This window comes from Botryllus schlosseri, chromosome 9 (genome assembly GCF_051294905.1).
Source record: "Botryllus schlosseri isolate E-star chromosome 9, Bs_hap1, whole genome shotgun sequence".
Taxonomy (NCBI): domain Eukaryota; kingdom Metazoa; phylum Chordata; class Ascidiacea; order Stolidobranchia; family Styelidae; genus Botryllus; species Botryllus schlosseri.
In genome coordinates this window covers 3,779,277-3,800,657 of record NC_137244.1, presented here as the reverse complement: position 1 = coordinate 3,800,657, position 21,381 = coordinate 3,779,277, and the positions used below count along the sequence as shown (strand labels likewise).

General features: G+C 39.8%; 1 protein-coding gene across 2 annotated transcripts in view; it reads left to right on the top strand.

Annotated features, from left to right (window-relative positions):
* The first annotated feature begins 803 nt into the window (after positions 1-803).
* Positions 804-21,381, top strand: part of LOC145445843 (transducin-like enhancer protein 4) — a 41,569-nt gene continuing 20,991 nt past the window's right edge. Inside the window, exons 1-8 of one of the 2 annotated variants that reach the window (XM_080323991.1) lie at positions 804-1,002; positions 1,325-1,428; positions 1,500-1,563; positions 2,502-2,546; positions 13,384-13,446; positions 14,141-14,215; positions 15,497-15,779; positions 16,395-16,441. In XM_080323991.1, the coding sequence (XP_080180117.1) occupies positions 985-1,002; positions 1,325-1,428; positions 1,500-1,563; positions 2,502-2,546; positions 13,384-13,446; positions 14,141-14,215; positions 15,497-15,779; positions 16,395-16,441 (699 nt within the window). In that variant the 5' untranslated portion in view covers positions 804-984. The remainder of the gene's footprint in view (positions 1,003-1,324; positions 1,429-1,499; positions 1,564-2,501; positions 2,547-13,383; positions 13,447-14,140; positions 14,216-15,496; positions 15,780-16,394; positions 16,442-21,381) is intronic. The other variant, XM_080323992.1, reaches the window with a different exon arrangement.

Genomic DNA, 21,381 nt, shown 5'->3' with positions numbered 1-21,381 from the left:
AATATTCACAAACGGAAAGCTGGATATTTCGAGCAAATTTTTGAAACAAAGCCACTAATATTTTAGAGATTGTCAAGGGTCATGCTCGTTTAGTGTTGATTTTTTTTATGCTGCCAGCGCCATGCATATAGTGGCCCGCAGTTGAAATGCAATAAATTTCAACCAAACAAATTGTAATACATGAAATAGGTTCACAGTGCAGAACCTACCAAGGTTCGTTTGTGAACGTGAACCTCTAAATTTCCGAGGTTCACACACAGAACGCGAACGTGAACCTCACGTTCACACTATCCCTACTTTAGAATAAAATTCAACTGTGCTTCGGGAGTTTCAGGAATCAAGGAATTATCTGAAATAATCAGACTTCAAACAACACAATACAACACTTCAGATCTTTGTAGACTATATAAAATAGTGTAATTCAATAAGAAATCCATACTGAAATAAATAACCGAATGTACAATTCAATTGTATATTGAAGCTCTGTACCTCCAAGAAGCTCAATAAATGTTATAACAAATGTATGTGCCATGTCGTAAAATCTATGTACGGGTGATGGCGCTGCTGAAACAGTGGTTGGAGCTGTTGTCGATAGGAAGCGAGCTCTTGTTATTTCGACTGTGGAGGTCTGGCAAGGTATAGACGCAACTGCTACGCGCGATAGAGTTTATCATATTGCCGATGCTAGTTAAGTTAGAGAAAAATCGAGCATTTCAGGACTGTTTATTTGCAATACAATGGTGTAGTGACAGCTACTAGCGTATTGAGAATGTTGAAAGTGTTCTTCGATGACTACGATGTCCTTCTTCAAAATTTCAATATTGATTTTAGATAATATCTTTGAATTAAGTTCCGTATGCTATCGATGACGTTATATCGGGTTTAACGGTAGTGGTTTGGTATGACATTAAAAGTACGTCTTATGAAGTAGCGTTTGATTGCGTTCAGCAACGGATTTACTCGGAGTTGTAACTGAAAGATAAGATGTTTCCACGACCAACGGTGGGTAAATTCCTGTGTTGAGACAAGCATTAGATTTACACATTGATTGCTTTACTCGTGCCATACGTGCATCATAAAATGTTCAATCGTCAGATTAATGTGGCCTGCAAACTTTTCCATCAATGGAATTTTACGCCGGTAATACCCTGTAATGGTGACACAGGGCTTCAATTAGTATGAATGCTTTCATTACCGCTTTATGACAGGGTATAATTGACCGTGTTTAACTTTGCGAAAATTCCATTCCATATTGTTTATATATCTGTGGTCTTTTTAATATGTAGAATCGCATTTAACCAATCTAAAAATGTGCTATATTTAGGGTTCTGTCCCGTCACACGCACAACCATTCAAAGCGACCTCTGTGTCGGAGTTTTGTGATCGCATTAAAGATGATTTCGGCTTTCTCCAAGCGCAAAACCACAGGTAAATATAATGTAATCATGCTTGATATAGCTATTTACGCGACACCTCTAATTTATTGTGTTATTGTGCAGCTTGAAATTGGAATGTGAAAAATTAGTTAACGAAAAGACGGAAATGCAGAGACAGTATGTCATGGTAAGGTCATATTATTGTTACGTATATCATAATAAGATTTTTTTACGCCCAATCTCTACGGAGATATGAACTGCAAGACTTGATCCTGACTGCTAAATAATAGTGTTCGATGATTCTATTCAAAATCTGCTATACCGTATATGTCTCGATCATATACGGTAGTACGCTACAGACCTATCGCTGTAGTTGGTCTATTATATTTGTCAGGCACAAATCAAATATTTATTCTCCGTATAGTTGTTTGTACGCTCTCCTTATTCGCTTTGCTTATCATTTGAATTTCATTATACATTAAACAACCAAATCCTAAAAGAACATATGCTCAGAGTCCCTGGAAATGATCATAGATTATAATGAATAGTTGTTTAGTCAAGTATCCTTTGTTGCAAAGACGTAGCTTAATTCTATAAAATCATTCAATGTCTTCTAAATTTCTGAACTGGCCAGAGTTGTGTTGTCGCTGTTGTGTATGACACTACTTAGTTTACTGTGTTTTCCGTGCCGCTTGCTATAGTCTTTACACAGTCGTGAAACATTACGTGGTTACGTTATTTAGAGCAATGGCAGGTTCCCTCGTTTAACGGCAATCCATGATCAACTACTTCCTCTCGTGGCTTCCTTATATTTGTCGACGCGATATCTTTACAATAGAAACTAACCCCGCGTGGTCATCCTATAGTATTACTCTTCACAGCAGGGATATTTGCCGAAATAGACCATTAAACAGTTCAATTCTGTGTTGCCACGACTTTGTAGTGTCTTTTTATCGAGGAAAATCGTTAAGTATATATTTATCGGATTCATGCTGCAATCTTAACCGAGGTCTTTTGTCGTTCATTTCATATGCGTGTTATCCTCCGTTCTTTTGCATAATTTATTATCTGCAACGACCTCGGTTTTGGCTCACCAAATAATAATCTAACTTGCTTTGTTTGCAGTATTACGAAATGTCTTACGGGCTTAACATCGAAATGCATAAACAGGTGAGAAAGTATTTGATCTAGAACAAAACGTTCAGATGACAATGCCAGCTAACTGATCCATGTGTCGCTTAGAGCCTCCATGTACCCATTAGAGAAGGCGTAACACAAATACCAAACAGCACAGATATACGATGATATAATCAAAGGAGCGATGAAAACTCAGTAACAAGTCGATATGCAAAATACATTGTATTTGAATATTGTGCAAGCCCACTTCATTACGTAATGCGGCAACAAACTGTGTTCACGCGCCACAATATACAAAAGAGAATGCCGCATATTCTGTCTTTTCCATATCAAAGGAAACACTAATGTATCGTGCAGATATAATGTATAGGGTAAAATCGCGCGTGCGCTTCTTTCCTGGTACTGTATTAACTTTCATTTTAATATGTACTATCGTAGCACTGAGTTATACATAGCGACTTAACTCAATTGCCCCGAAATGACTGTGAGAGTTAAGTATGAAATGGTCTCTTTACCGTTTGTGTAATAAGATTGAAGTGTTCTTGACGGGTTTACGAGAGATGAACTGCACGTTTTGTGAGTATGGGCGGTTAATTGCTGGGCGTATAGCTGCGTAAAAAGCGACATAGCGCTACTGGCGCATTTGGGAGTACTATAATCGATCTTAAAATCGGATTATCGCTGTTGCGGTTATTTGGCATCTCGAGTGTGACAACCAAAGTGCACGCGGAAGTAGTAACAGCATCCGCGATGCGTGTGACCACTTCAAAAGCACTATCGCGCTGATACAAACAGGCGAATTACAATGTAGAATGCTGCAATGGGTGTTATTGTTGGTATGGTATAATGGTGCTCGGAAGCTGTGGCCTTGTGCGCAAGACCGGTTGCTTTTATGCTGTCCCAATAAATCTCTCTTCCGGTTAATGTCCCCTTCTGTACATGCCGTTAAGATATATTCAGTGCAAAATGAAGCCCCGTGTCTGGCCCCATTTCAGTTACTCTCCAGGGAAGAGTTGCACAACTACAAAATGCCTAAATTTTCCTAATTAGATTATAATTAGAATAATAGCTACACAGGCTACACAGAATCCCTATCAGTGTCAGTTTTATTAACAATTTTATCACTAAAATAAATGACTATATTTGAATTATACCTACACAGTTTTTTTCTGAATGAGACTAGAATTAAAATGATAAGTACACAGTGTTTTTCTAAATTGCATTACAACTAAAATTATAGATACACAGATTATTTTCCAAATTAGATTAGAATTAGAATTACTGAATTTGCGAAAACTTGGACATTGACCCATGTTCAGTTCATATCAAATCAGAGTTCATTATCATAAGCATGAGAATAAAAAATATCCGTACACCAAGATTAACTCGTTCCACACTATACAGTTCTCCTGTAGCCTTTTCGAGAAATTCGAATTCGAATTAGAACATAAAACCATTTACCAAATTGGTTTAGAATTAGATTGCCAGCAGCTAGCTCTAATTTGTCTTATTATACCGACTAGACTAATCTATCTGTCCTTGTGTGCTCTTGGTAATGAATATGAGTATCTGAAGTATTCAAGGAGGAAATTCTGGGATGATTCTTCTTGTCGGCAGATGCGAGATAGTCCGTCACTTTTACTAGACGGTGGATAACTGGGAAACCGGTAATGCCCCATTTTGTAGCGAATTAGACCATTTGGACGTTAGGAGACTAGCACTTTCAATTCCTTGAAAGAAGAGTCTACTAACATGTCCGCTACGATAGAAAAGGTTGCTACACGCTTTCCAGTTTCTCTGCTCTCTAATTATATCCGTCATATTGGTGCCCGACTGCCCGTGTGTCCATCAACAATGTGTGGAAACGATCCACACATTGATAGATATCAGCAACATTGATGATATCACCGATGAGGTTGGGACTAACGTTTTCATATTTTTGGTGTGAAATGCACTTGGACAGTCCGAGAAGACCGCTATTTTACACGGCGATGGACATGCCTCATAAGCCCAAATGATACTTCTGTAACTCACGATATGCTCTATTGAAGGGGTGGCAAACCTACTGCCGTATGGAAATTTGTGCGTCCGTCGACACGTAATTCAAGTCGTATCTGGTGGCAGCCGTCGACATGCAAATTTAATTTACGAATTGACTCCCGAATTTTTGAGAGATTTTAATGAAATTTGAAATTTTCTTCGCTCTGGCCCATCCGAAGATGCATAATCATTCATAACTTGCCTTACTGACGATTACCCCTGACGAGTGTCAGACGAAAATATTCGGGTTCATTACAATATGAAAATTGTATGTTGTAGCTCTGTTCCTTCAAGAAGCACTTCAACTTGCACTAAATGTTCGAAAACACTCCCTACATCAACTCGACCGGTGAATCTGATCAGATGGGCTGAGAAAGGATAAATGTTTGATAGTAAGCTGTGAAACTACTAATATTTATGACGAAATTTATTCGTGAATCAGAAATGTTCTTCGCTCATGGCGTGACCATAACGAATCCCAGTAACTATTCATAATATGACCACGGGCAATTTCAGTTCGTATAACAACCCGATATGAAGAAGTAGATTAGTCCGGAGTTCACCGAAAATGGACATGGACAGTTTAACATGGGTAGGGGAGATGTGGTACCGATGGATCAAAAATTGCAAAATGATCTCTAGCCCTCAAATCTTCAGCCGAGAATAGCAGATCTTTTGCTGTCTCAACATTTCGATACAGGCTCTACCTATCGCGGACATTAACATGAATATCCGCCTTTTCAGAAAATATTTATAAACGTTTAAAATTTGTTGCTCGAACGTGTCATTGGTCCCCACCCGGTGGGTCCAAAGGCACACGACCACGGGACCTATGAGACATGCGCTCAAAAACTCAATTTTGGTAACTTGTTTTGTTGTGTACTATAAGATAAGCTACAGCAAGCCAATGGAGAATGTTTCGTCGCGACCTTCAAGAATAAAATACATTATATCAACTCAAATGTTGGCATAAAATCATGTTTTGATTTGCGTCCAAACTTACAAAATTAATGCCACATACATATTACCCGCAAATCGACATTTTGACTTTAAAATACCTCGTAATAGCGATAAAACACCACAGGTAACTATGATTTACAGCCTATATATATGTGGGCAAGTTTCTGTTGTTAAGTGATTAGTTGGTCCATCTATTTTGCTTGATTTGGCTATGGTGCCATAGGTCCCCCGACCCATAAATATTGTAATTGACTTGAAAACAGTCCCCTCGAGGATGGTATTGATTCAAAAAATATGTGCCACTATATACCCTGATTCAAGCCCAATACTTCACATCAAAAATTATGGCGGGTTTGTTAGTGTGAAAGGTGACATAGAAAAATGCAAATGTCGATCCAAATTTACTTTATACCCCCTAAAACGTAAATCATTCGTCACGGACCCCATAACTCACGCAGGTCGAATTTTTTTGCATGTGAGGAAAGATTCTGTCAGCATGTCATTGTAGACAAATTTACGGAGTGTAATCATGGAATTATCATGGAGAATTTTTCAAGTATTTTCGGTCCCAGTGATCCATCGGTACCACATCTACCCTATATGACGTCTAGTTAGTTCATTGCGGCTATCTCCCGGAATGCGGCCGTGAATAGCAAAAAACTTTCGCCAAACTAGCTCTATGGAAAGCACGTGCCATTGGCAATGTAGACCTGCACTAAATGCGGAATTTTATCCGAGAACATAAAACCTAGAACCGCATTGACAAGATTTTTACGAGTTGTCCTTAAAAAAATGGATAGCATCCTGGTATTTACAGACAATGTATCGATTGCATACCTATGTAATCAGCATGTGGTGACTTAATTTCGGTACAAATGCGGTCAGAGTGAGGCCAACGTCAAGAAGCGGTGTTCCACGCCATGAGGGAATTGGTATTTTCTTTGGTCGATGAATAGCAAGTTCTGCAGGCGGAATGTCGCTGGGTCGCATGTTGAAATGACGAGAGGGCAAATATCATGCCAGCTCTGATGTATAATTTGTTGCGTGGATAAATCGTCATTGGCCGGCCAACATGGTACATCTACAATTCATACACCACTGCAGATACCAGAGCATTGAACTCAATTCTATAGGTAAACAACTATACTTATAGTCATATTCAATAACCGATCGCACGAGAAATATATGCAGATCTAGGAAGCAGTCTTTTGACGCACCCCATGAAGTAGCCTGACAAAGCGCAGAACAGATTCAATCAAATGCAACGGTTATCTATACCGAGTGGAGAAATTAAGCCTCCGGTGCGCGATGTAAACTTTACGGTAGAATTTGTCTAGCTTTGGGTATAAGCATTTTATTGGTTGCATCCTCCATCTCTATGGAAATTCGTTTTCGCTACACGCCTCTATACACGATTGATATTATTATCATTAAAGTTTCTATAATGGCGCCTATTGATAAAGAGAGATTGTGAATCATAGCATTGAGTTGTGGTCATTGCTTTGGTAAGTTTAGTGGGCGACTTCCAGTACTTCTCTGTAGCCTAGCTCTTTCTTAATGCCGACTTCGACGATCGGCTCACTTGGTCTCTGTTATCAGTTTTGAGGACCCCGAAAAAACCTTCAGGTAGAAACTTCAGAGCCGGGGTGGGAACTGCTCGCGTATTGATGGTCACGGTGTAGATTGGCATATTTCATCACCCGCTCTCCTGCATGATGTCGTTTCAAATGTATATTTTATGTGATCTGGCCGGACTAGTTTATTGTATCGCAAGCCCATCACTATCACACATTAGAGCTACCCGCTGACAGGATACGTAATGGCTGCTTGTACGCAAGATGAGCGAAATGCAAAATATGTTACTCAAACCTTACATGTGCGTGGTAGAGCTAAATCCGTTAAATCGACGTATTTTAAACGCTAATTTGCAAATGTTATAGTTCGGTAGGAACCGTATAAAATCGATTGGCCGCGCTGAGCATAGACCGTTTGGGAATTCTCAACTTGGTACTCGTGAGATAAGCCGTTTATGGTTTGAAAGATTCGACATATAGGCTACGTCGATTCTATTTTGTATACGAAATCGGTCTTTGAGTTCAAATGGCCCCAGCGTGAAAATGAAGTCCAGCACTTCTAATATCCACTCCGCTAGGCGCTTCATCTTTGTGGATGCCCCTTAGGGTTCACGAAATCTCAAGTGGCTGTGAACTTTCCTCAGCGCCTAATCCGCATCAGTCACGTTCCATCGTGTTGCAGCTCTGTGACCTGAAGTAGGCTAGATATGATACGTAGAATGCAGGCTCCTCATCCAGTGATTCTCAGTATTATTGTACTTTCCAATTAGGGTTGCATGTAAAACAAATGGTTGTTTTAAACACTTTGTTTAAAACATGTTTTAAACAGTGTTTCAAACAAAGGCCTTCTTTAAAAAATCATAATTGTTTTTTTTAAAGTTGTATAATTATGCCATAATTGTGTAAATTCTTTCCAAAAACATGTTGTATGAGCCTACGCAGGGCCGTAACAGCACTTCGTCAGGCCCCCCCCAAAACGTTGGCCGTGGGCCCCCATAGGGTGATAAACCTAACTTCTGGGGGGCTTCGCCCCCCAGACCCTCCTTTGGCTGTCCGCTTTTTGACGCTATTTCACATCTGCTTTGGGGGACCGTTTTGTGAATCAGCTTTTCCCGCCTAGACGCGCGAAGCGCGAAAAATTTCAGTAAATCATGATTGAATCAGGCAATATGATCGGGAATTACATATATATATTGCTATCAATTTTGATCCTCTCCCTGCTCACGTAATCAGATTTACCGGTAGAGCTGAGCGAGGTATGTTTTAAAACGTAGGACCACCCAATAATAATTAGACAACTTCGGGCGTATACCCATTGGCAGGAACGAAACAGCACTTCGTCAGCCTCGCCCCCCCCCCCCCCACACACACAAAAACTTGGGTTTGGGGGTCTCATAGGGTGATAAACCGACCCCCTCATCACAGTGTTCGCTTTTGCCACGAAATTAGCTGCACTGTTTAGTGAGCCAGCTCGAAGCGCGAAAATTTTCGATAATTCATGATACAATCGGTCAATAAGATCGGGAATTGCTAATATATTGCTATCAATATCTTGTCCTCTCTGCTCACGTTATCAGATTTACCTGAAACTGTAGGGCCCGTAAATAATAATTAAACATCTTCGGACGGACCCGTTGGTATGACTTCGTTACATGATTTTATTTCGTGACCTCCTGTCTGCTATATCAAAAATATAGAATCGCTCAAACGTACTAAACTAAAAGACGCACACGATTTCAAATTGATATTTCTTCACAGGCATATATTTTTTTCCTGCTGGATGGTATTTGTCTTCTGAGGTTCAGATTGCCAAGATAGGAAGCAACATATGGCGCCAGTCATTTAGGCGCCTATGGACAATTAAACCTATTATTTTGTATATATAACGAAGTTTTCGGTCTGCGTAAGGGCAGTCTGTTTCGGCCAAGCTTTTCGTGCTGCCGATCGTTCTGGCACACTTCTTGGAGTCGCATGTAATAAGTCCTAAATCGTTATATATCTTGTTGCGTAGTGGCGTATTAATGGCCAACGCCGATATGTCCATTTCTATAAATCTTGCGTGTTTTTTCTTGGGGGAAGAGTACCAAATAATCAAGATATTTGGCAACTTTAAATCGCGCGCAGCGCGAAAAATTTTAGAAAATATTGCATAAATTTTCAAAAAATACTCTATAATTTATGCTAATTCACGAAATAATTTGGGGCCCCCTTCGAGCTCGGGCCCCCCCCAATTGGGGGGTTTGGGGTGCGGCAGTTACGGTGCTGCCTACGGACGACTACCACCCTATATAGCCGACGTATACGATATGGGATAGTTGGAAACCTCAAAAAGGAGCTATATTTACCCTATATTGTCAATTGTGAATGTCATTCCACTATGACGTCACAATTGAATAGTGGTGACGTCATGACTTAAAAAAACAAGAACAAAAACAATAAAAACATGTTTTAAACAAGGGCCTTGTTTTAAACCTGTTTGTTTTAAAATGATTTTTGTTTCATATGCAACCCTATTTCCAATGCTGCTTACTGGATATGGTACAACTGTACCAAGACAGCGCATTTGACCTTAATTGTTATCATCTCGTTATTGGTAAGGCCGTTATAGACATCAAACAGAGTTTTCTGTAAAGCATGCCCTATATAAGCGCTTATAGATGGGAAGCTAATCAGGCAGACGCTAACTATTACCGAAGCTATGTGATAGCAGTGATCTCCGACTTCATTATGCATCGAGTCTGTTTCAAATAACATTGGATGTCTGAATTTCAGCATTTTACAATTAATTTGCTGTTAAGTTAAATACTACATCTTCGATAGAACAATACTTTTGAATTTGGTATTCAACCGTGGCCCGCATCGCGTTATAATCAACGATATAGTACCAAATCGGCAAACAATTTGCAATGAACGTAAACGGCTGAGTAACCTGTTTTTCAGCTATTGAAATTCGCAAATTTTAAATATCTTGGCTCCAGACCATCTTACACCTACACGTGTGCGCTAACAATGCGATAAGCACTCCTTGAATACTCAAATATTACAGTATAACATGCTGCCAATAAGTTACTGCCGTCACCGAATCATGTATTTTTGAATAATTTATACCTATATCGATGACTCGTGGTATTCAATTTGAATTTGCGTCCGGATGGACGGTACCTCAAAACTTGTAATCGACAAGATTCGTTTGGCAAGCTTTTCTTGTCACGAATCTGACAATTATGTCTGGAAAAATAATATCCGCAAACCAACTTGTTACTTTATTGTGCGTGTCCACAGCATTTTCATGACGAAACCATTAGCAAATCGATTACATTTTATCAACATTTCTAACTATAACATAATCACGCTCTGAAATAATTTGCGGGATAACATAATATCACGGAAATTACCGAGATGGATATGATGGCTCAGCTGAGCTGTGGCTGTAGATTATGGTTGCTCAAAAATAACTTTCGTTCAGATAGTTTTGTCTATTAGCTAAAATTGTTAGGTTGGCTGAAACAAAGTTTCACGCCAAATTTGGTTCAATTCCAACGAATAGAAGTGAAGCTATGAGGAATTTGAAAATTTGGAATGTATTATAAAAAAAATTAAAATTCCACTGGCCAACCCAAAAAACTGTCAAGTTGTCTACAAAAACTATGTAAAACAAATTTGACTCAATTCCAGTTCCTAAAAGTGAAGTTATTCGAGTTTTTTTTTTGATCCACAGACCACAGCATATAGTATTTTTATTCAAATCCAAGTTTTACAACTCCAATAACTGCACTTCTTCCAGTTGGAATTGCGCCAAATTTGATGTGTATTATTTTATTAGATTTACTTGACAATTCCATGGGGTAGAAAGTAAAATTTGGAGAATTTTTTCATAGTAAATTAAAAATTTTCCAAATTTGATAGCTTCAGTTATTTTTGAACAACCCTAATGTACATTGATTGAGAAGGAGTGAAGAATGAAGATACAGCATTGATGATAATCCAGGTGGCATGTGTCGTGAAATAAGGTGGACTCACATGAGCGAAATTACATTGGAAACAGGACGCTAACGTGCTTCACAAACAGATTGTTTTCTAATAAAAATTATGAATAACACCGCCGTTTCGTAAAACACTGTAGCGTTGCTCTCTTCCAGGTGTCGGTGTCGATACAGATAAGTGTATATACTTGAAACGGGAAAGCAAAACTATTTTGCGCTCCGTGTTATGGTAGTGGAAGACATGTTTTGACACGGGGTCGAGTACGCCTCAAGTTTTGCAATGCTTTGAATATATCAATCGGCACTTCTTAGGGGTAATCCTTGGTGGCCTGTTCAAACAACTGTAATGAAGCGCGCGTACTATACGGAATTACTTAATACGTCACGGATAACATGCATGTCTTGAGACATCGCCAACGACGCAATCCGTTGCACTAGCATAATATGTTGTACTTGTGACCATTCGGGATTTAATTGCATGGTTTCAGTACCAGACGTTTTTGCAGCAATATTCACTAAGTCATGAACGAACTAAATTACCCTTGTCTCGTATCGGACTTATCTCTAATTTTCAAGTGCATATATGAAGTATGCACGCGGTGCCAAACTGAGTTATAATCCAACAGGCTATAGTGGCTATATGCAAATTTGTAATACAACATTTATCACGGGTCAAGATTTCACTAATCACGAACCACGTACTGAGTTAACTGCGTTACTTTGACAGCGGAAATCGATGTACCTAACACTGTTCTACATCGCATACTACAGCTATAGTCCATGCAAGTGGTCTAGCAAACGTTCATGTTATATTTCTCAAAATTACAGGACTTCTCACGTTAGTTCGGCATATCTAGTACAACAATTTAGATATGTTGAACTAGGCTAAGCGGTGTATAAGGTAAAATCATCACCGCCTCTGCAGATGCACTAGTAAAACCCAAATGAAACAGTCCCGCGAGTCGTGAACTTTAACATGCGCGCATTGATGAACTTTTTCCCAATAACTACATCATTCGTTTGCGAAATCCCGTGGCGTTGATACGCAGGGAATGGAAGGCAGGTATCCCGTGTCTCTAATCGCGAAGCGAAGAATGATGACCTTGATCCATCTTTATTTCTTGGCTTTCAATTACAAAACCGCAGAACATATGATGGAAAAAGAATTGACCCTTAATATACTGATGAGTTTCAGCGTGTTCAATACACTTGGGAGTCGCAAAAGGTTTACTAATATCGCTCAGCGTGTGTGCATTGGACACAGGGGACAAGACTTCATTATCGTAACAGATAAAATTTCTAAATTAACACCGCGTCCGGCTCATCGCGATATTGATTCGGATTGTTGCGATTTGACCCGTCTTCCAAAATCGACGAATCTACAAGTTAGATGGGGAAAGGAATATTGTACCTATCATACAGTTGATGTAATGATATCGTTGATGATAGAGTTATTTTTGTCAGAATCGCGATGCTGTTAATTTGCGATGTCTTTTACATCTATTTGCTTATGGTAGTAGTAAGAAGCGCTAAACTGTAACGACTTACTGGATTAGTTCCAAAAGTAGCTGGCAATTACGTCGTTCAAGCACAGCTCGACTCTCTTCAAAGACAAGCCGTTTCGTTGGTACTACGCTTCGCTCTGTTGGTTTTCAACAAACCGTCTCCATGCTTCGTCCCTCAGTAATTTTGATTCGTACATCGCTAATATTTACACGGGCGCTAAATCCCTTCTAACCACACAATGTTGGGTACGTTTACACAACATGAAGAAATACCGCCTGTTTGTTATCGATACACGAAAGTTGGCGTGCTCAGTTGTGATCTAAATGCTTTGCTATAATGGAGAATGAAGTTGACATACTAAATATAGACTCAATATATGTCCGCATAAAACTGTATTGCCCACAAACCTCAACGGTTACCACTTTTTGGATTGCTACACTTGCCCCCGTATGGTGTCATTTCGAATCGAAGCAGAATATAAATTCCGGGTGCATTTTTACACTTAATAGCCTATGAAACGCAAGTTGGCGATAATTTCTATCAAGATAACACGCACACTAAGTGCAGCAACGCTACAAAAGATGTAGATATAGGATCCACACGCTGTTGGGGATATTTGCATGGAAACTTTTGTTCTTAATCTAGAAAGCAGAGTATAGAATCTATGTTAAGGTCAGACATATACCATAAAGACAGGAGAGGTTACACCCAATCAAGCGCATTCCCAACCCAGTGTATTTATGGTACAGTCGACATGCCTTTTTGTGGCTCTCTCTGCACCTAATTAAGTATTCGCCTTCTTTTCAGAGTGAAATTGCCAAGCGACTGAATGCACTGTGTGGTCAAATCATCCCCTATTTAGCGCAAGAGGTAATACGGTTTCCTATAGTAGCCAATACTACAGTAATTTCTGTGTATATTCTGACCACACGCATAAGCGGTGTGTCTAGGGTTGCATTTGAAACAAACGATGTTTTAAAATGTGTTTAAGCAAAGGCGATTTTAAAAAAAATTGTGTTGTTTTAAGTTGTAAAATTATGCCATAATTGTGTAACTACTTTTCAAAAAATATGTTGTATGAGCCTACGGACAATTACCTCCCGATATAGCCGACGTATATCGATATGGGATAGTCGGTTCAACAGCATTAGTATAGATATTTCGTCAAAAGAGATCTATTTACCCTATATTTTGAATTTTCAATGTCAATCCCCTATGACGTCACCATTAGATATCCGTGACGTCATGACCTAAAAAACAAACAAAAAAATTGATAAAAAAACATATTTTAAACAAGGGCCTGTTTTAAACACGTTTGTTTTAAATTGATTTTTGTTTCAAATGCAACCCTAAGTGTGTCATATTTAGCCTGAAAGCTTTTATCCAATTTCATAATTTTGTATCATTCGACAAACCGACCTCATTAAAGTTATTATCAATATACTCGATTTGATTGAAATTGTAATTGTGTATTATGGCCAAACAATACACATCTGAATCGAGTAGGAAATGTTCAGGATTCATACGATTATACCTTATTTTATATGTATTTGTTTTTTTCTAGCATCAACAACAGGTAATTAGTGCGGTTGAAAGAGCAAAGCAAGTGACGATGCAAGAATTGAATCAAATAGTCGGGGTAAGCTGATATTTGCAACATAAAACAGGGTTTTCATATGTACTCTTGGCGCACTTGTATTCCCTGACATGTTCAATGACTTGTCTGAATGTCCGTTGCTTATATAAGTATAGGCCTTTTTGCGATGAGAAGATGTGCTGATCCAAAACCGTTCAGTTTTTAACTTGTGACCCAAGACGTGTAGGTCAATCGACAATTTGAAGTTCCACGGGGAGGTGGTGCGAATTGAACTGTATCTTAGACAGGTGTTTACGTAACAAAATATCCGTTTGTACCAGATTAGGAGTAATTCGTTTCATGCGGAAGAATATACTACAATTGTATAGTTGCCTAAGTGTGCGTACTATGATTGGTTTACAGCAACGGTGTTAATTTTTTTCTTTTGTGGCCTGCTTAACCCGAGCATTTATTTAGTTGGCAACGTGTGTAAAAGAATGCTACTTCGCAAAAATGGTATCCAAACGAAATAACGGTCCGAAGCGTCTGTCCAGCGATAGGAAAAGGGGAAAGTGACAATTATAAAATATTACTGATAAACTGATGTCAGTTTCTAGTAAATCTGCTAGTTCAATCTATGCCGGGGCGGGTGGGTATGTGATAAATCAGCTGCACACTAGTTTTCAAATGCTGGAATGAGCTTTGTGACCGGTCTTTAACAAGTGCGTCCATCAATGATCCAACCCCTTAATTTAAATACACACCTGAAATGATGTCCAAGTATAATGTGAAAAGTATGATCTAGTCATTCAAATCAATGATTCGAAATCATTTTTAAACTATAATGCAAATTCTACACTTTGGTATCCTACTTGCAGCCACTGAAAATTAGATTACGTCCCCCCGTGGGGCGTGATGCCGGAAAGAATCACTGGTATACGGAGTTAACATTATGTTTAGACATTCATCGTATGATATGGTTGATATATGATGAGAAACGATGCACTGAAGGGCGTTGATTTAACTTGTCTAATGTACACTGTCCTCACTGGTTATCGCTCGCGATCAAACTTACCTGGAATGATTTTCCCTCTTTATAATACTCCTCTCTGACCAGTAGCACGCTGAACACCTCATAAATTTGCATGATATGTTCAATTGTCATAGAATAGCCTCTTGGATGTACAGAACTTCAATGTATATAATTGTTAAATATATATTCATATTCAAATACAGCTCAATATTTTCGGTTGACACTCTTCAGGGGCAATCGTCAGCAATATAGTAGAGAATTGAAAAGAACATTGTGTATCAACAATCTTATAATCGTGTACTTTTTTCTAGCAACTCCAAATGCAGAATCAGCTGGCACATTCAGCGGCCGCAGGAATTCATCCGGGCAATCTTCAAATCCCGCAGCACGCGGCCGCCTTGGCCGCGGCAGTGTCCGGGTCTCTCCTAAGTCCGAATCCGATTTTTCCTGGAGGGAGCATACCGTCGAGCTCGGCCCCAAATGCAGCTAGTTTACTAGCTCTCTCGCAATCGGGACTTCCATCATCGCACTCTCTTCATATGCTGCGAATGAGAAAGCCGGAAGATAATAGAGCCCCAGACCAATTAGCGAAATGTGAGTATGATACGCACAGCTACTACTGAAAGCATGTGTGTCGACATTTATTTAAAGAATCGGCATATTAATGAAGTATTTAATGGATATGATATTTCGGCGATATGTCTCGTAAAGAAAATCAGTTTCAATGCGGATGGATAAGTATCCATAGGATGTGCGACGTACGGCACCACACACGATTTGATCTAACACGAGTATAATTTCATTTCCAATATCATGTCATGCATACAGCTATCATAGAATGATAGTCAAAACACTTTGATCGAATTATAATTCCTTCGCGACTACCTCTGAATCCAGGATGTAGATAAATTTAGACGGAAAGCAGATTTCTCCAATCTTCAATCCCCAATCTACCACCGAAAGTTTGTGTTCCACTTTGGAATTCCCTTTCTCTGCAATTGCGCTCTTATCTGCCTTATTACCATATCGCTTAATGTGTGTGTTACACAGCTTCTATGTAATACTAGTACACCATTTGTTTTCATAATACACTGTGGCATGCGATGTCTTGATAATTTCCATGATTTTGGCAATGTAGCGTTGATTTCGCTCTTACAATACCAATCAATATGAGCCAACATGATATCAATAATTTTACATACATTTCAGGGATGGACCGTGATAGAGAAAGAGTACTACCATCGAATCCGCAACAGGTGAGTTAAATTTGTCGACGTTGGTGGTATGGAATGATATCATGATCCTGATTGACTTCTGCAGACACTCGCGCTAAGCATAGACCCGGGTAACTATGTATGTGCAACAGGCAAAGTAGTGCATAATCTGATACGCGTAGTTGCAAAATAAATATTGGCGGATCGAATTTCAGTCCTTTTTTAATTTGCAAGACACGACATCAGCAGTACCAAAGCCTCCCTGCAAATCGGATCTAGTTATCGCGCGTACTCCTCCCACGCATCGTGACATCACATTTGATGGCATGTTCAATATTATACTCTTTATTCGCAGTAAAACTGCTAAATACACACATAATCCAGGGAGCAGCCTGCCCTTAAGAAAAATAGCGAGATTGAAGTAGCCTTTTAAAATTTCAATAACAGACTCAGCTTGTTATTCCTATGTACTAAATGTAGGCTATACTATACGTACGGACGAAAAAGCGTTGTGATAAACGAATTGCACCGAAGGGATTCCTGTATCCCAAGCTTATACTGTTAAGTTATGTATCTTTGAATTCGTTCTGATGAAATAACTTGACAATAAACCATAGGTAATATCAAGGCTTCTCAAACTGTTGGGCAATGAATGGCTCTGCATGTGAATGATATTTGACCGTGGGATACCCTAAAATAAACTTGCCAATGCAGATATCAAGTGCCGTTTTCATGAAACCTTTATGCGACAAGTGCGCAATGGGCAAACGTTTATGGTAATGTCGGAATAATGTCACCAGGTCTGAGTGATCTCGGCCATGTCTGCCCAGAAACCAAATATCAGACCAACCGCACTACAACATCCTCTCAAATTATACACAGTACTATGTCGCTGAACAGCTAACGTAAGGAACGCATAAGGTCAGCAGAAAACAGTTTGTCTTATCATTAATATACTGGGCAAAGTCAATCGCATATATGCTATAGCAGAGTAAAGCATCCACGTTATCCGAATTAATACCCATGTTGATTTGACGGGGCTCGTGGGATCGAGGAAATTTAAGCAAGTCCATTTAGTGAAATAGTGCTCATCGCATTACAATAAATCATTATTACTCGAAATGCTGATAGCGTTTCAAGCATTAGAATATTGAAATATAAAAAGACAATCCTAAATCGCAAAGCTCCTTCGGTTCCGGGTCTCTTAACGTCTTGACATTAAGTACTTGACATCGATTCCGGCAGACAGCTTTTGGAAGAAACGTTATCCCCCCCGATGCCGTTTGAAGCTGTGTGCTATCGCGTAAAGTACCCCTGTAAAATCAAGGATATTCAATATCAAAAAGAAGTTTAATCTACATTTGCGGAAATTCAATACCGAGAGGGCGTGTAGTGGAAATAATGATGTTTAAAAATTAATAATCACGCGTTTCCACGCAAACGATATTCGGGACAGCGGCATGAATAATTTACGACGCGGATTTGTATATCATGTATCCTGACCCGGTAGAGTGAAGTCGGATTGTATCGGAAAATTGGTGAAGTGATTTGAGAAGTTACTTTTGCCTGTCTTTTTCAGTCGATGCTAAGGTGCTCACTGCTCATGTTATAAGTTCATTGAGGTTCAATAAAGCTTCCGTTGCAATATCAACACCATTTGCTAAGTTCTGTTATCCGGAAAGTTTCCTTTCAAGTTATATGTTCGTGAGGGGTCGTGCAATTTTGTTACTGTTCAGTTCTCTGTGGTCAGGGTTGGGACACCGTGACGCAATGAGATGGGTTTGTTTATTCATATAAGCAACTAAAACAAGGCTTTAAAAATATTGCTCTTGTCTCTTTACTCTTCCTGTGAAGGAGTATAAGTTAATTTTGTGGATGAAACGTATCTCACTACTCGTGTCGAATCATTACATTCAATAATATAATTCGAATCATTGCGCCCACCTGTACTAATATCCAAGAATAAAATCCTGCCACTTGGGTCGATTTAACAACAAACAAAGTCAACAACGCCGTGGCGAGATAGCGTAATGCTACGATCCACAGCTCCGATTTCATTACCAATAGGTTGAGGGCTCGAGTCCGACCGGGTTCGACTCCAGAATTCTTTCCTAAGTGTTTATCGACTACATTGGTCATTTACATCAGGTCGATATTCTCTATAATGATTTGTAGCTGCCGATTTGTTTCTCGGCCCACTTTCTGGTATTTTAAGACGCCGCTTGAGCGTGGGTCGCCTGAAAGTTTGACTCCGGAGGTACAGGCGGCAGTAACGATTTCCAAACACTACAGACTTTCTATTCGCACAGTACTCGAATACCATCATTACAAAATCGATCAGCGAGATCCACTATTATTAATTAGTGCCGCAGATTGAAGTTGTCGTAGGCTTTACCTGCGATCGATGGGCAAAGTATACGGGCCACCGTGCGCCCAGACCGGATTTCTCGCAGAATAAATAAACAGCTGGATGAAAAATGTGGAATGCAATACCTAAGTAGCGAAGTTCATGAATTATTTGTGATTCGAAGCGCGGTGCGGCGGGCTCATTTGAGAAATGTGTTTCCGTCGACCGCGGGTCGATCGTAATTCAATTATTACGGCGGCGAGTTACGGCTTGGGAGGCACTTGCGTAAGGTTGTCCTCGGTAAACGAATTTGATCCACAATTATCCCGACTTGCTTTATCGTCCTGGTTGTCAATGAGAAGTCCCCGTAGCCGCTGAGGTAATTCGATTACGACAGTTGAAATCTTGTTTAAGGCGCCATTATGATAATTTACAACACCCTCAAGCGGTTGCGGTTACCGATTGCACAAATCTAAGGGCCACAACTTCTGTTGATCTATGGGTCAAGTGTTGCATCTTGGCATTGCCATTCCCTTACTATTTTTGATAACTTGATAAATTATATGTGCATCAAGTGTAGGCATCTGTGTTAATAAGTCTTATACATTTCTGCGGTCAACTGCAGTTACTTGGTGTTGATGGTTTTTAACATAAGCTGGATTTCCGAGGTCTAATGCTGACTTCAAGATATTAAATTCTAAGCTAGCGCCTGTCTTGGTACACCATTCAATACCTTGACATTCCCTGGGTGCTTAGCAAACAGTAACTAAGTGTGAGCTATGCCTAGCCAATTTTATGCTTATAATGAGACCAGGCAGCGACAACAAACGTCCCGATGGAGGCTGATGATGATTTCACGAAACAGAATTAATATCAATTATTCGAATGACATGGCTACCTCATAATATGTTCACATTACATTGCGTTGTATTCGAACAAGGGTGATTTTTACGAATTTGCACCAAAGACATCGGCATGTTTTTCAACGGCAGTTGCTGCAAATAGATTTCAACCAACATCATTAATCCTGGTTAGAGAGGCAGGCATTCATCCGTGAACGATAGAGGCGGCAGGTTTTTGAAAGATTTCCGGCAACCATACGCGTGAACCGCTATGTTTCACTCGAATTATCGCGGATCAGTATTGTATACTTTACTGGGAACGATAAACCGCGTGGTCATCTGTCACAAGGTCACGGTGAAGCACCATGTAGCACCACTCTTCTATCAAACAGTTTATTTCGGTTTAAAGACGTCTGGGAGACTTTAATAAACTGAGTTATCCTTCTTAATCGCTCTACCATCTTCAAGCATTGATAAATCATTCGCATCTCTACACACGTAGCTCGCAAAGAGTGGAATCTATTCCACGTAAGCGAGAACTCAATGCACCACCCACCACTTGAAAGGGATTTTAGGTGTTATGTCTTCTAAACTCCTTGATCAATGTAATATTGGCTAATGTTATAAATATCGCCGATTACAGAGTAGCGTATCGATCCGGATCAATACCCGGATACGAATGTGTGATAGTGGATGTAGCAATTGAATCCATAATCGTTCACATTGCTTTACATTAATAATAATAATCAATAATCGTCATATTATATTTCCATCTGATTAAGACAAACACAATGCGATGTAATGAGCAGATACGAGGATGCCGAGCGACCAGTTGCGGTCTTTTAAACTGGCACTCACCTCGGCCTAGTGTCCGATGTCACTGTTCATTTTCGATGTTAATCTCTATTCTGCGGCTCTTTCTTGCTCTTTCACTTCCTTGTGAGTTCGTTCTTTCATCGGGTCTTTTTCTGAACTTTTTGTCGCCGTAAAAACAGCGACACGGGGGAAGAGGAGCCCAGATAAACCCCCGTCGCAGAATCGAACCCGGACCGCCGTGGGTAATAGCAGGCGCTTATCGTAACCACTACGTTAACATTTACGCAGAGGCGAAGGGTTATGCGGACGTTTAAGCACCAAGCAATGAGCTAACAGTTAATCCTTCATAAAATATATTCTCAAGTTCGGAGACCACCCGCTGAACCGTCAATAGATTTTTTCGGCATTGAACGAAACGCGATATTCCGTTATGGTTGGTTAATTACGGTATGCTGAGATTAGACTGCGTTTCCGCGTGGATGAGCGCATCGTCTGTTGCTATGACAAGGTGCGGTTCGGGATTATTTACACTTCACAGTATCAAACCCTAACACCGGGTTTCGGTGTCGGGCACTGCTTAGTGCTTATCTTTCGATAACGATAAAGTCCATGATATAACCCTTACTGCGTGTTACGGATTTGCTTCGATGCCCAAGCCCCCGAATCGAGCCAGATACCGGAGTGATCGCAAACTAACTGATTCTTCAAACGTGATCTGTTGCATTCTACATGGAGTAAATTGTGTAAAAGTGGTGGCACAGACCTACCTTTAGTTTGTTTACATAAGTTTACCTCTAACAGTGCATTGGGATCTATTTCCATCTCCAAGGTTGTGCCTGCTGCCTATGCCACATTATATCAGCTCCGGGTGGATTTCAGACACCCCGATCTATGAGATCGACTATATCAGTGGTTCCCAACCTTTTTCGACTCATCGAAAAATTTGGATTTGAATAAAATAGTATTTACGGTGACCG